Here is a 15,763-nt window from a genome sequence, read left to right on the forward strand (position 1 = left end):
ATTTCTGAGGGAGGAGCTGAACTGCTGTTCTGAAGGTCTGCAGTACGGAGGGTGTGTGTGTGTGAGTGACTGTGTGTGTGAATGTGTGTATAAATGTGCGTGTGTGTATGATTGCAAGTGTGCATATGAATGCGTGTGTGTGTGTGTTTGAGCGCGCGTGTGTGTGTATGAATGCAAGTGTGTGTGTGTATGAATGTGAGCGTGTGTGTGTATGAATGCGACCGTGTGTGTGTAGGAATGCAAGTGTGTGTGTGTATGAATGTGAGCGTGTGTGTGTGTGTATGTGTATGAATGCGAGTGTGTGTGAGTGTGTCTATGAATGTGAGTGCGAGTGTGTGTATGAATGTGTGTGTCAGTGGGGCGGGGGGACAGTGGGGTCAGAAAGAGTTTGTGATAACTGATTTTACTGGCTTCTAAACACAGGAACTGTGGGGCAGACGGAGATGATCATCAGACCAGTCTTCTCCTCTTGCTGTCTCTCTCCATTTGATCCCCACATGAAGCGTTGGCAGCAGCGACGCCCAGCGGAGACACCGTGTTCAGCACAGGGTCTTCAGACGCCTGACCAAACAGCGCCAACAGCAGAGCCACCCCGAAACCTGTTGCCCGCTCGCCCTGCACACAACACAGGCACATTCATTTACACTGAAGTAGAAATCAGACAAATCTTATTCACCACTAACTGGACAAGAACCACAGAAACCAGGAGTTGTATTACAGAACCATCTTAGCTCTGAAACCTGTTTGGTCTCCATGACTGAATTATCAGACAGTATCTATTCCAGAATATCAACTCCAGATCAGAAAACAGCATCACACAAACATCCTACCCAGACTAAACCCAAATCCTGTCCTAACTTTAGGATGAACCCAACAGAGTCGTAACTTCTGTTTAAGTCCGTTTCTCTGGTTTTTAGGCGGCTGAGTAAGGCAGCGTAGTTCACTACCAGCATAATGAGCTCCATTTATTTCTACTGTAAAACGCGGCTTTCACTAGGAGATGTTTTTCTTTTCTAACTCTGCGTTTTAATCATCTCAGACGCTGACTCGAACTCCACTGCCCCTCCGATCACCTTCCTGTGTTAATGTTGATGATGAACTCTCACAGTGATGGTGGTGAATAATGAGGAGATGGAGCTGAGAGTGTGTCTGTTTATTAAGAGGAGGAACATTAGCCCGCTCAGCTAAAGCGAGTGAGCGGATTCCTAATCAGAACTTTTAGTGAAAACTTAGAATAAGCGCTTTTTAATAAAAAGACACTGCCTCTTTATTCAGGCTGGGAAAAGAGTCAAAGCATTAAAAGGGATCATATATATTTAAACTACAATCAACAGGGAGTAATCGATTAGTTACACTGAATATGTGAACTCTGATGTGAGACTATGTAGAATGCGAACTGTAGATGTGAGAAACCCAAAGCATTGTATGACCTTAATAAGCTTTAATCCAAAACCTTAATGCAGAACTGCTGGTGTAAAACCCACATCTGCATCTCCTTCAACACGGTCTACTCACAGCGTGTACAGGTGAGGCGATGTCCACGTGCACCCACACACCAGGCCAGTCGAATCCCAGGTGAGAGCCAATGAACAGTCCAGCACAGGAGCTCTGAGCGTTTTCACGATCCTGCAGAAACGCAGCAGACAGACATTAAACACCTGATATCAGACTGACCACAGACGAGCAGGCACCGAATTAGTGGTGGAAATCATGCGAACAAACTAACGGAGCTGCTGCTGTTTTCTCTGCCATTTGCACTGAAACAGTAAAGCAGCAGCAGATAAACATGTTTAAGTGACGGTCATGGATTTAAAAATGTAGTCAGTGAGGGGTTTTTAGAGTTTTAAAGGGTCATACACCTGACTGTTTCTTAACCACAGCTCATTAAAAAGCTTTGCTCCACACGCGAGAGACTTCACTCCATCTCTCCATCTTTCATGCTCTCAGTTCTCATTGGCTGTTTGAGGAGTGAGTTCAGATTGAGTCGTTGATCAGTTTACACTAGATTTCACTCAGAAAAACAAGATAAACTCTGACTTGTCTTGAAACACAATCGGGAGGCAGTAAACCTGAGTCTGTGCCACCACACATGACTCGACTCTGACTGTCGACTCCAACTGATTCAGAAATCTGCAGAATAGAGGCGACCAGCCCAGACTCAGGCTGAGAATCTAAAATCAGGGTAAGAGTCATGGCAGAAAAAAAAATTTGAGTGGAGTCGTGAGCTTTGATCAGCACTTCAGAATGTCGAGCAGCTTTGCGCTGTGATTGGACCGTCTGCAGGAATCACTGAGTCATGTGATTTGATCATCGTTTATTCAAAAACGCTTTTCCTTCAATCTTTTTCTAATTTCAGCTTTAACAATATTCTATTCTTCATCCTAGCATAGAACTGTTTTTGTAAAATCTGGGTGTTTTTTCACATTTCTGGCTTTCCATTCAGTTTTTTTAATGCATTTTCAAAATGAAAAAAATCTGGAGGAAAACCTGATGATGACGGGATAACCGTACTGAAAGTTTGTACTACTGAATTATCCATCCATCCATCATCTTCCGCTTCTCCAGGGTTCGGGTCACGGGGGCAGCATCCCAATCTATGAGGCCCAGACCTCCCTTTCCCCAGCCACTTCCCACTAGCTACCCGGGGGGATTCCGAGGCGCTCCCAGGCCAGCTGAGCAATATAGTCATGTCAGCGTGTCCTGGGTCTTCCCCGGGGTCTCCTCCCGAGTGGACTTGCCTGTGACACCTCCCGAGGGAGGCGTCCAGGAGGCATCCTAACAAGATGCCTGAACCACCTCAGCTGGCTCCTCTCGACATGGAAAAGCAGCGTCTCTACTCTGAGTCCATCCCGGATGACCGAACTTCTCACCCTATCTCTAGGGAGAGTCCAGACACCCTGCGGAGGAAACTCATTTCGGCCGCTTGTATTCGCGATCTCATTCTTTCGGTCATTACCCAAAGCTCATGACCATAGGTGAGGGTGGGAACGTAGATCGACCAGTAAATCGAGAGCTTTGCCTTGTGGCTCAGCTCTTTCTTTACCACAACAGACCGGTAAAGAGCCCGCATCACTGCTGACCCAGCACCAATCTGCCTGTCAATCTCCCGCTCCCCCATCACTCGTGAACCCCGAGACCCCGAGATACTTAAACTCCTCCACTTGAGGCAAGAGCTCATCCCCGACCCAGAGAGGGCTCTCCACCCTTTTCCACCTGAGAAACATGGCCCCGGATTTGGAGGTACTGATTCTCATCCCGGCCACTTCACACTCGGCTGCAAACCGATCCAGCGAAAGCCGAAGTTCACGGCCTGATGTCCCCAATAGGACCACATCATCTGCAAACAGCAGTGATGTGACCTTGAGGTCACCAAACCGTACACCCTCCATCCCCTGACTGCGCCTAGAAATTCTATCCATAAAAATTATGAATAGAATCGGTGACAAAAGGCAGACCTGATGGAGTCCAACTCTCACTGGGAACGAGTTTGACTTACTGCCGGCCATGCGAACCAAACTCCTGCTTCGTTTGTACAGGGCCTGAATGGCTCGTACCCTGTACTCCCGAAGCACCTCCCACAGAATACCCCGGGGAACACAGTCGAATGCCTTCTCCAAATCCACAAAGCACATGTGGACTGGTTGGGCAAACTACCATGAACCCTCCAGGATCCTGGAGAGGGTGAAGAGTTGGTCCAGTGTTCCACGACCAGGGCGGAACCCGGACTGCTCCTCCTGAATCTGAGGTTCGACTATAAGCCGGACTCTCTTCTCCAGTACCCCTGCATAGACCTTACCAGGGAGGTTGAGGAGTGTGATTACCCTGTAGTTGGAACACACCCTCTGGTCCCCTTTTTTAAAAAGAGGCATCACCACCCCAGTCTGCCAATCCAGTGGCACCACCCCCGATGTCCACGCAATGTTGAAAAGGCGTGTCAGCCAAGACAGCCCCACAACATCCAGAGCTTTGAGGAACTCTGGACGGATCTCATCAACCCCTGGAGCCTTGACACCAAGGAGCTTTTTAACTACCTTAGCGACTTTGGCTTCAGTAACAGACAAGCCTATTCCCATGTCCCCAGACTCTGCCTCCTCACTGGAGAACATGTCGGTGGGATTGAGAAGGTCTTCAAAGTATTCCTTCCACCGCCCAATGACGTCTTCAGTCAAAGTCAACAGCACACCATCTCCACTATATACAGTGCTAGTGGCACACTGCTTTCCCCTTCTGAGTCGCCTGACGGTTTGCCAGAATCTTTTCGGAGCCGACTTAGTCACTTTCCAAGGCCTCACCAAACTCCTCCCACACATGGGTTTTTGCTTTGGCGACGACTGAAGCCGCAGATCGCTTGGCCTGTTGATACCTGCCAGCTGCCCCACAGGCCAACCATGCCCAGTAGGAGTCCTTCTTCAGATTCTAGTCAATGTCCCTCACCTCCCCGATATCTGGTCAAAGTTCTGATGGTGGTGTGAGTTGAAGATCAATCTGACAGGTTCCTCTGCCAGACGTTCCCAGCAAACCCTCACTATACGTTTGGGTTTGCCTGGTCTGACCGGCATCTTTCCCACCACCAGATCCCACTCACCACCAGGTGGTGATCAGTTGACAGCTCAGCTCCTCTCTTTACCCGAGTGTCCAAAACACATCGCTGCAAGTCCGATGACACGACTACAAAGTCAAACACTGAACTGCGGCCTAGGGTCTCCTGGTGCCATGTGCACTTATGGACATCCTTGTGTTCAAACATGGTGTTCGTGATGGACAAACTGTGGTTTGAACAGAAGTCCAAAAACTGAACACCACTCGGGTTCAGATCAGAGAGGCCATTCCTCCCAATCACATCCCTCCAGGTCTCACTGTCACTGCCCACGTGAGCGTTGAAGTCCCCCAGTAGGACAATAGAGTCTCCAGGAGGAGCACTTTCAAGCACCCTTCCCAAGGACTCTAAGAAGGCTGTGTACTCTGAACTGCTGTGCAGTGCATAAGCACAGACAACAGAGAGGACCCGTTCCCCAACCCGAAGGTGTAGGGAAGCTACCCTCTCGTCCACCGGACAAAACCCCAACATACAGGCGCCGAGTCGAGGAGCTATGAGAAAGCCCACACCTGCCCGCCGCCTCTCACCATGGGCAACTCCAGAAAAGAATAAAGTCCAGCCCCTCTCAAGGAGATTGGACCCAGAGCTCAAGCTGTGTGTTGAGGTGAGCCCGACTATATCTAGCCGGTATCTCTCAACCTCGCGCACCAACTCATGCTCTTGCCCCGCCGGTGAGGTAACATTACAAGTTCCAAAAGCCAGTTTCAGCAACCGAGGATCAGAACGCCAAGGCCCACGCCTTCGGACACTGCCCGATGCACAAAGCACTGAAGTGCTACTGAATTAATTAAAGCAAAATATGTAGTGTACAATATTTGTGAGGTGCTTATAAAGTTTTAACTACACAGCAAATGTTCTGTAAAGACCCATCCTGTGGAAAAACACACACACACACACACACACACACACACACACACACACACACACACACACACACACACACACTCCCCTCACCGCTACAGAGTTCTTCATGTCGGCGACGGCGGAGGTGAACTCGCTGAAGTGGAGTTCGGGGCAGTAGACCAGAGGATGGGCCAGATCTCCGCTGCTGCGACCAGCTTTCACACATGCTGCCTCCCACTCCTCACTGTTCGTCATGATGGCTGCGTGGTACTTCCCTGTGGAGATTCCCTACACACACACACACACACAATTGAGTAATTAAGTCTGCCAACACTTCAAAGCATCTACAACAGCAGAGTTTACAGCTGACCCCTCTAACCCTGGACATCACCCCTTTCAGACACCTCCAGTAGATGAGTCAGGACCATCAAAACCAGCACAGTCAGTGGACAGTAGACACTCACACTTTGCACTGTCCATCAAACCTCCTCGCCGCGCTACAGTAACTCCTACGGTAACTCCTCGCCGCACTACAGTAACTCCTACAGTAACTCCTCACTGCGCTACAGTAACTCCTATAGTAACTCCTTGCCGCGCTACAGTAACTCCTACGGTAACTCCTTGCCACGCTACAGTAACTCCTACGGTAACTCCGCCTCGCTACAGTAACTCCTACGGTAACTCCGCCTCGCTACAGTAACTCCTACAGTAACTCCTTGCCGCGCTACAGTAACTCCTACGGTAACTCCGCCTCGCTACAGTAACTCCTACATAAATGGCTAAAATGTGATTTCATACTTTGGTTATTGAGCTGAAATTCTTTTTATTTTTTCATTCCACCTGAAATGGTGCAGCTATATTCTGGAGCCTGAATTTGAGTAAGAAGCCAGTTTTAGTGCTCTAGGGACTGCAGAGCCTTAACTCCACCAGAGAAGCAATTCAGAAGAACCACTTTCAGACAGTACATGAGCTCAGCATCATGTGATTTGCTGAGTTTAGTCATAAATCCACAAGTGGTCACATGATCATGTGCAGTCAAAATCTCCACTGTAAGCAGACGATCTTTGGTCACATCACTCTGCAGCTGCCCGTTTAGACTGTTCAAGTACAATTAACCATAAAGAGAACACAGCGTACAGTTCTGCTACTTTGCGTTATTTAACCATACGTCACGGTTAGGGTTACCTGCTGGGTCCAAAAGCCTGACAGTGCTGGTGAAAACGCTTCCATTCTGCATTGTTTTCTAATTTAATACAAAGTTTTTCACTACAAATAAAATCAGAATCCACCAGAACATTCCGAATGAAAAGTGGAATCTTTGAAACATTTAACTGAATTTCAGAGTTCCTCAGTATTTGGTGGTGTGTCCCCCTTTTGGTAATGTGGTGTCAGACTGTTAGGTTCCTCTGTATGTTCAGATATTTACACAGCTGAAACTCACCTGAGCTCCGGTCAGAGTGGCCATATCCAGAATAATATCAGCAGACAGATCCTTACTGGCATAAACAACTCCGTCAGACAGCACCAGCCTCCCCTCTGCGTCGGTGTTGTTGATCTCCACTGTCCTGCACAGCAGACGGACAGACATCCACAGACACACCACTGCGCTTTAGAACTAGAGTTCTCCAACGTACACGTCGACCCTAACACAGCAGAACCTCCTAAATCCTATTATCACACAATGCACTCTTAAAAAGGTGTGCATTGTGTGCAAGGTGCAAGGGTTCTTTAGTGAAGAAAAACGTTCTATATGGAATCATGAACACTTAGAAGAACCCTCTGCATGACTAAAGAGTTCTTTGCATCATAACCTTTTTGAAAAGAGTTCTATATGGGACCATCTACAGCACATTTGCCATCAATCTGAAGAACCTTTCATAATGCAAAAAAAACATTAAATCATGCAACAGGTTTTCGAGGGTTCATGATTCTTTACAGAACCATTTTCCTTGCTAAAAACCCTTGAAGAACCATCTTTTTTAGAGTGAAAGGAGAATTCCACAGATCATTATTATAATTTAATTAGAATAAAGTGGTTCAGATGTAAACAGTTGTTCAGAGTGGTTTGGTGTGAAACGCTCTGTTCTAGATAAACGTACTGAGTCAGAACTGTTCACAGTGGTGGTGATAGGAACCAGACGTCTGATTAGGCAGAAATTTTGAAAAATTAGTCGAATTTCCCTTTAAGCTTACACCAGGAAGTGCTGAAGGAGGAGTACAGATGCTACTTTTATGTATTATTTTATGAATTTGGGGAAGAACTGAGGAAGTAACCTGTGGAAAATACACAGTACTGATCTGAGAGCAGCACTTACTTTCCAGAGTACAGGGTGTGGATGTCGTCCGGCCGAGTGGCTGTAGGTCCCACTGCGTTCTCAGCCAGGCAGAACACAGCGTGGAGGTTATCTTTGAACCCCTGAAGAAAACAGGCAAAGCACAGTTTGGAGAAACGCTGCCATTTAAATGACCTGAAACATTAAAGAAGTCAAACCAAATCTTCACCAGTTTGACAGTCGCTTTAAACGCTCCCAGAATGGCAGCTGCTCCTCCGCAGTCTCTCTTCATGCCGGGCATTGTGGTCTGTGAGAAAAGAACATAAATCATACGTTATAAACGTAAAGACATCATCTACCCCCCATTCAACATGAAACTTATACTGGTCTGATTTATAAACTACCTTCAGAGGAGTTAATGTGGACTTTAATTACTTACATTAAATGAGCTGCAAAAATACCAGTTTTATTAATGAATCGAACTGATTATAAAAATGACTACTTTGATAAGTTATTCATATATTTCTTTCATTTATATTTTACCCATTTCAGCATTAAAGTGTCTGCTAATCAGTACAGGTGAGCCTTTCTGCCAAGGTCTCTGTGGTAATAGCTGGCAGGACAGTTTGGTACTTACTTTGCCCTTGATGCTGAGACCACCCGTGTCATAAACGATGCCTTTGCCCACCCAGGCAATAGTCTGAGTGGCACTAGAGGGGGTGTGGCTAAGTACAGCGAGAGCAGGAGGGTGTTCAGCTGCTTTACCCACACCATAAATACCTGAATGAGAAACAGAAATACGACTGACCACAGACATAACCAGCAAATTGCATCACGGTGAAGGAATCACACTGCTGCACACCCCAGCATGGACACGGAGCGTTCGGCAGTTGATCATCAGATTTTCATGTTTCTTTTAATCAGAGAGTTTAATATACATCTAATACTTTGACCACTGAATGTTAAATCAAGGAAAAAGTTGCCTGTGACAAAATCAGATTCTCATCTTACCTCCAAAGCCCCTGTGTTTCAGTTCCTCTCCTCGAATTATAGTTGGTGTGATGCCCAGTTCATTCCCCACTGCTCTGATCTCCTACACACAAAATAACACACGGTTTAAGAACTCGAGGTACTAACTGGCACAAGATCCCCACACTGATACAGTCAGGGGTGATGGTGATGACTGTGATGGCAGTGATGGTGATGATGGTGGGGGTGATGATGAGCTTACCTCAAGGAAATGGTCAGTGTTCATCTCACTGCAAGGAGTGTCCACAATCCGGGCTGCTAACCGAACTCCATCAGCCGTGTTGGAAAGACACTGAGAGAAATCAATCAGTTACCATGGATACAATTCCTCATTAAAGAGCAGCCCAGCAGCGTTATAAACCAACACACTCAGAGTAAAAGAGGCAGTTAACTCTGAAAAACAGACGGGAAGTTCAGACAGACAATCTGGAGAACCCCTGACTGTCTGTCTGAGTAAACAGGTCAGGTGGGTTTTCCAGAAATGTTTTAATGTGACCACAGATGAAGTTTCGGTACTGTTGAGTCTCACCTCCAGCGTGGAGAGCTCCAGAGGGCCGTTGTCCTGTCCAACGGTGACGAACTCCACAGTGACGTGCTTCTTCTCCGTCCTGCGTGAGGAGGTTGAGCGGCGGGTGAAGAGTGGGAAAGCACGGGCGATGGCGCACGCCGACGCAAACACGTCGGACCGCTCACATACCATCTGATGCAAAAGGGAAAACAGCTTAACATGTCAACCTTATAAACATGAAGCAGGATCTCCACTTCTGAACTGAGTAGGTACTTAATGTGATCTCACTGATCAGATTTCACAACAAAAAACACCAAAACTCAGAAAGCAGATGACCTAACAGCAATAATCTTTACTCTGCAACAAAAGCAAATTCAGTATATAATACATATTATGTACTATATATATATATATATATATATATTATAAATATTAGGTAAGTAATACTTTCTAATAATTTTAATAGAAGTTTGAAGACAGATATCACGCCTATGTATTTAACGCAACTAAACTGCATATTTCAAATACAAAGTTCACCAGTACAATCTCTGATCTCTGATTAGACTTTGGAGCCTCCAAAGATGAAAAGACAAATGCATTAAACTAACCTGTGACTTATCTTTATTGACCTGCTGATACAGCAAACGGGACAGAAGCTCAACCAGAAAGTTGCTAAACTCAAAGGAAATTTCTGACACTAATAATGTTAATCAAATGTGCAGTATGTCATCTGACTCTAAATGCTGTCAATCGGCTGAGACGTGTTTGGTGTTTGCTGCTGTAATTTTTCATTTGAGCTATTTCACTTCACAGCAACCTGCATGTCTCCGTGCTCCACGATTGCATTTTTAAAAATAAAGTTTTGGTTCAAAATGCATCTCAGAACTACCGTAAAACAGCATCTCAGTCATCAGGCGGTGAATTCATAACCATTTCTCGTAGGAACTTTCTGTGAGGAGCTTTTAGAGGGGGACATGTGGTTCCTATCACCACCACTGTGAATAATTACATCACAATTTTTTAATTATGCAGAAATATAGATAATAAAACTGTCAAACAGTGTCCGACACAACCATATGCTACTCATTTGTTCCTTTTTATGGCATATCAGAAACTATGCAAGTAGAATGAGAGGATTCTAAATCGATACTTCAGAGAATCTTTATGAAGAAAAGTCTTCCGTCTGAATTTATGAAGAAAGAGAAGTAGAAGTGCTGATCTGTTGATGCGTTCGGAAAAAGGAAATATCCGTTTCTCCATTGAAACAGCTGAGAAAGTCGTACTTATAAAAGATAAACTGGGGATTCTAGATGACAAAAGTTTACAAGATGCATGACGTATAACGTGACCCTTCAGCTTTTACACAAGTGAAAATCACTAATCTTGCAAAAAAAATTAACCTGATGCATTTTTAATAGAGCTGTGCGATTTTTACACAGCACAGAAAAAGCTGGACTGTATTCTCTGGATCTCCGTGCTTTGCTTTTCTGAGTGGTGAGTATTTATGAACAAACACCCCAACAGAGAGAAGCTGAGCTGACTAGTTAACCTCTCATTTCAGAACACACGTGATATTCTAATCAAGGGCAAACGCTAAAATAATAAACTAACTGTGACGCCGATCTGAAACTTCTGACCAAACACGTCTTCAGCAGATCACGTGAGCAGCGGTCAGCACTCAGTCTGTAAACGAGGCCCTTTGAACCAGCACGTTTAAAGAGAAGGAAGAAGGGAAAGAACGTCGCTCTGAATGCCAACGTGAAGTGAGACTAACCAGGATGCAACGGTTGCTGCCTGGAGGCAGGCAGGTGCGGACCAGGCGGGTGAGGAAGTGGGCAGAGGCGGGGCAGTTGTGACGGCTGACCCGAGAGGGCAGAGCTGCCACAGTGGCGTAGCTGAGATACAGCGGGCAGCTGTCGGTGGGATTCGGGTTCAGAGCGCACAGAGCAGACTGCCATATCTGAAACAAATGAAACAGAACCGTTTTATAATTTACACACATTTCTAGAGCCATAATAACCTGGAGATCCAACCATCATCGTCCACACCTGATCCAGATAAACTCAACACTGTATACTACTGTAATATATACACACACTACACACACACTGACAGGCCACACACACACACACACTCTGACACACCACACAGCTGAACACTCCACTTTTGGGGGTTTTGGACACAGTGATTCTTGGACGCTCCCTGATTGTCTGGATAGTGTGTGAGATCTGATCTAAACCTGAAGGAAGGCAGATCTTCAGCAGCTGAGCTGGAGGTCACAGCTGTACAGACGACGCTGCCTGTTTATTTTTAGAACGTAAATCACAAAAAGACTGAAAAGTGAGCAAACAGGCTTCTCAGCAGAGAAACACAGGATCTCGTTCTCCAAATGTTCTTAAGAAAAAAAATTCCTCTTAAACTCATGCGGTTCTGACAAAGACTCTGACTCTCCAGTGTTCTCTAGGTGGGTTTGTTCTTAGGTAAGAAGAGAATCTACACACAGTCAAGAGCACAGAGGTGAGAACAGTTCTGCGCTTTAAGATCACGACAGGAATCTGATGGAGACTTTTACTTAGAACCTTCATCAAGAACACATTTAAGAACAAACTTAGGAAGATACTGGAGAACAAGGTCCAGTCTGATCAGCAGGTTTTACTTCATGACCAGAGATATTTATGGCACTGATTACTAAACCAACGCAGACCCCACAGATACACACTGCTGTATGAGGTCATTACGCTGCTCTTTAATTAAATAATCTGACCGTATCCTTCGCAGTTAAAGAAGCACTGCTGAGAGCCAACACACCTGGATCAGCCATGGTTCTCCATGTAAACACGTTTAGTTCTCACACACATCAGTGATACGTGACACGACTGCAGAGCCGATTTGATCTGAAAACGACAGACGTGATGTGGGAGGTAACAAAGGATCAATGAGATCTGATCCTGTAAGTGATCTACACTGAAACTAACACTGGGGGCTCTGACGCTGCTGGCTGTGTAGTTGTGGCTGTGCACTCTTAAAAAGGTGGTTCTTCAAGGGTCCTTTATTAGAGAAAATGGTTCTGTATAGAACCATGACCACCCATAGAACCCTGTGCATGATTAAAGAGTTCTTCATGAAAGAGATCTTCAGATGAAGAATGTGCTGCACTTGGTTCTATACAGAGCCTTTTTAAAAAAGGGTTCTATATAGCACCAAAAAGGGTTCTTTTATTATCACAACCTTAATATCGTAACAACAGAAGAACCCTTTCATGGTGTAAAGAACCCTTTAATAATGTGAAGAACCACTGAAGAAAGCTACTTTCTTTAGTAAAGAACCCTTGAAGAAACATCTTTTAAAGAGTGCTTTCAATAGAGTGATTTAACAGTTTCAGTATCACAGACTGCTTTTTCTTCATCATCTTCATCATCACCACCATAAATGAGGAGCACCAGTTAAAGCAGATCATTCTAAAGAGCAGCAGAGACATCAGATCAAGATCGGCTGATATTTCAGTCTCAGCATCAGAAATCAATCAACCTTCATCTCCACGTTTACATGCAGTCTAATAATCTGTTAACACTCCGACTAACAGCTCAATCAGAATAGAATACGTCCATGTAAACACCTCAGTTGGAATAGTCTAGTCCAACTGAGGCCACCCGGAATACAATTTCTATCCGATTGATCGAGGTGAGTAAACCTCTAAATAATCCGTTAAATAGAAGAATAATATCCGTGTAAATGCCTGTATCCGATTACATTCCCTATCGGAAAGTTTAAGTCCGTTCTCCATGCGCGTCATAGTGAGAGTTTATACCGTTCAACACGGCGGAGTGGAAACTGGTCTGCAGAGGAGACGAAGCTTCCGTTCTCATCTTTAAAAGACGGCGGTGGGACGGACGTCCAGCTTATGTGTCTCAGAGCACGACGTCTTCCTCTCGGCCTTCTTTAATAAGGACATGTGAAGGACGTTTTGACGTAATGAGCAACGTGACACGTGAGATCTTAACAGAACAGCAGAAGAACTGACATCAAATAAAAGATCCATTTTCTAAGCCGCTTCTCCCTCAGGGTCGCGGGGAGTGCTGGAGCCTATCCCAGGTCATTGGGCAGAAGGCAGGATACACCCTGGACAGGTCGACAGTCCATCACAGGGCTCAAATAAATAAAACAGTTGCAATAAAATAATGAGATAAAATAAAACAATAAAATGAAATAAAAAGTGAACGAAAATGTTAAACTCAACTAAACTCTGTTAACACCTGAAGGTCAGAGATGAAAAGTCTAAACTGAGTTTCAGGCTCCGTTCACACTGCAGGTAAAACTGGCCCAAATCTGATTTTTTGTTTGTCTGTTCAGATTTTGTGGTCTGTGTGTGACAGACTAAACCTAAACCGACCGCATGCGCAGAAGAATAGAGCGTCACGCAGCTCATCCAGAGGTCAACAATCATGACCGCCAACTAACACCAGTCGCTCCTGGAGCATCAGCTTCATCTTCACCAGCATCACAGGAACCATCATGAAGCTCCGCTGAGTGACCGCTGGGCTCATCATTCAGAATGTGTCCAAGCAGTAAAAATGGCACGGTCACTTCCAGATGGGTGTCTGTGTGTCAGTGTGAACAGATAAACACACTGAATCTGACGTTTTCAATTCTGATTCGAGATGCTTTCATATGTGGTACTGAAATCCAATCCATATCCGATCTGCGACTCCATCTGAAGAGCCCGATCGGAATTCGTGGGACTTTCACGTCAGTCCAACTCGATGTTCGTCATCATTTCCCGCTGCTGAGACTCAGAAACATTTAGGCTGATGATTCTGTGCTAAAATTGGAGGAGCGTCATCGCAGCCGTTCTGTGTTTGAAGAGCTTTTGAAGGAAGCGGCTGAGCGGCTGGAGGAGACTGAGGCTGCAGCGTCAGAGAACAGTTTAAACAATCCGAGGACACGAACCAAACTGGCTGAATAACGAGGCTTTTTTACAGAGAACTTGAACACATTCTGGATGGTGAGCCCAGCTGAACTTCATAGTCGCTCCTGTGATGCTGGTGAAGCTGATCCTGTGGGAGCGACTGGTGTTCGTTGGCGGTTGTGATTGTTTACCTCTGGATGAGCCGCGCGACGCTGTTCTTCTGCGCATGCGGGTCGGTTTAGAAGCTGATCTGTTAAGACTGATGTCACATACATATCACATTTAAAAGAAAACGAACAAACAAAAAAAAAATCGGATTTGGTGAGAAACTCAGATTTGGGCCACTTTTACCTGGTCTGTAAACGCAGCCTTAGACACTCGTACAAACTCTCGGTGCCTGACAGGTGATCGATCACTACAGCGAATCTGATAATGAGGTCACAGATATTAGCTGCCGTATGAAATGTACATTAAACCATTCAGTGCAACAAATAATAAGACCTACATCTGTAAACACACTGGACACACTAACCCACACTACTGAGAGCGCTTCTAACGCTAGTGCACACTGACGTAGTGCAGTGCTAACCGTCGCCACTCAGCCTGACACGGTTTAGTTTGATTTTAATTCACTTTTGATATGATTTGGTGGGTCTTTTACTATTTTACTACTGAATTTACTATCGTGATTACTTTAGAATCTGATGTGAATCCCTGATGTCTGTACCGGCTCGGCTTCTCGCCTCCGAGTCTGTTCAGTATCTGAAGCTCGTCTCTGGTTTACAGGGAGTTATTAATGTGAATCCCTGAAGGATTTTATTACATTATTATCGTCACTACATTAAAAACAAGACCCCAACATGCCGGGCCGGCCGGCCGCACTCGGGCTGAGGGGAGAATTATTAATGTTAATGAGGTTTATGAGCTGGAGGACTGGATTAGCCGCGATTATGAAACCCGCCCGAGCCGATCAGCTGATCAGAATCTGTTCGATCAGAATGTATTTAAGGAGAAATTGAGTCCCAGTGTGGGCGGCAGGGCTGACTGTGTCGAAGCGCCGCAGCAGCTCCAGGAAAACGCAAGATACTGTTCCAGAGACGCTAGCCTAGCCGTTAGCTTAGCTTAGCTCGCGGGTACCTCTTTGCTGACCGCGGGCTGCAGCTTCGCTTTAATCTGAGTCCAGTTGGTCTGCTGCAGGTTGCTGAGCTGCCCAACGACCAGAACAGGTCGGTTCGGCGGCTCCGAGTCTCCGGCATCAGCCTTAAACTCCAGAACCACGTTAGCCATGTTCCACTGTTCCACTAACAGCTCCGGCTCCTCTTCTCCAGCTGCACAGCTGACATCCCGCGAGAACACACGAGTCTCGCGAGGAGCTTTAGGCGCCGAGTGCTCCACTTCTATCCTGAACCAAAGGTTATATTTAAGATAAACCTCCCTAAAAGATAATATATACACAGATTATAAAGATAAACCCGTTTACTACATAATATACGCGCTAACCTCCCTAACAGATAATACAGGTAAACTTTCCTAGTCAGAACTGCTCAAAGTGGTGGTGATAGGAACCAGACGTCCCCCTCTAAAAGCTCCTCACAGAATGTTCCTCC

The 15,763-nt window shown here is 45.6% G+C and overlaps 1 protein-coding gene across 1 annotated transcript; it reads right to left on the reverse strand.

Annotated features, from left to right (window-relative positions):
- Positions 1-314: 314 nt before the first annotated feature.
- npepl1 (aminopeptidase like 1) lies at positions 315-15,510 on the reverse strand. The gene is made up of 12 exons (XM_017708425.2): positions 15,294-15,510; positions 11,025-11,210; positions 9,272-9,442; positions 8,945-9,034; positions 8,725-8,806; positions 8,351-8,493; positions 7,943-8,020; positions 7,756-7,856; positions 6,882-7,005; positions 5,552-5,728; positions 1,516-1,626; positions 315-615 (listed from the first exon to the last, which is right to left on the reverse strand). Exons 1-12 carry the CDS (start codon positions 15,441-15,443, stop codon positions 451-453), a joined length of 1,578 nt encoding a protein of 525 aa, XP_017563914.2. The 5' UTR covers positions 15,444-15,510; the 3' UTR covers positions 315-450.
- Between the last annotated feature and the right edge of the window lie 253 nt (positions 15,511-15,763).

The sequence above is a fragment of the Pygocentrus nattereri genome, chromosome 26 (assembly GCF_015220715.1).
Source record: "Pygocentrus nattereri isolate fPygNat1 chromosome 26, fPygNat1.pri, whole genome shotgun sequence".
Taxonomy (NCBI): Eukaryota; Metazoa; Chordata; class Actinopteri; order Characiformes; family Serrasalmidae; genus Pygocentrus; species Pygocentrus nattereri.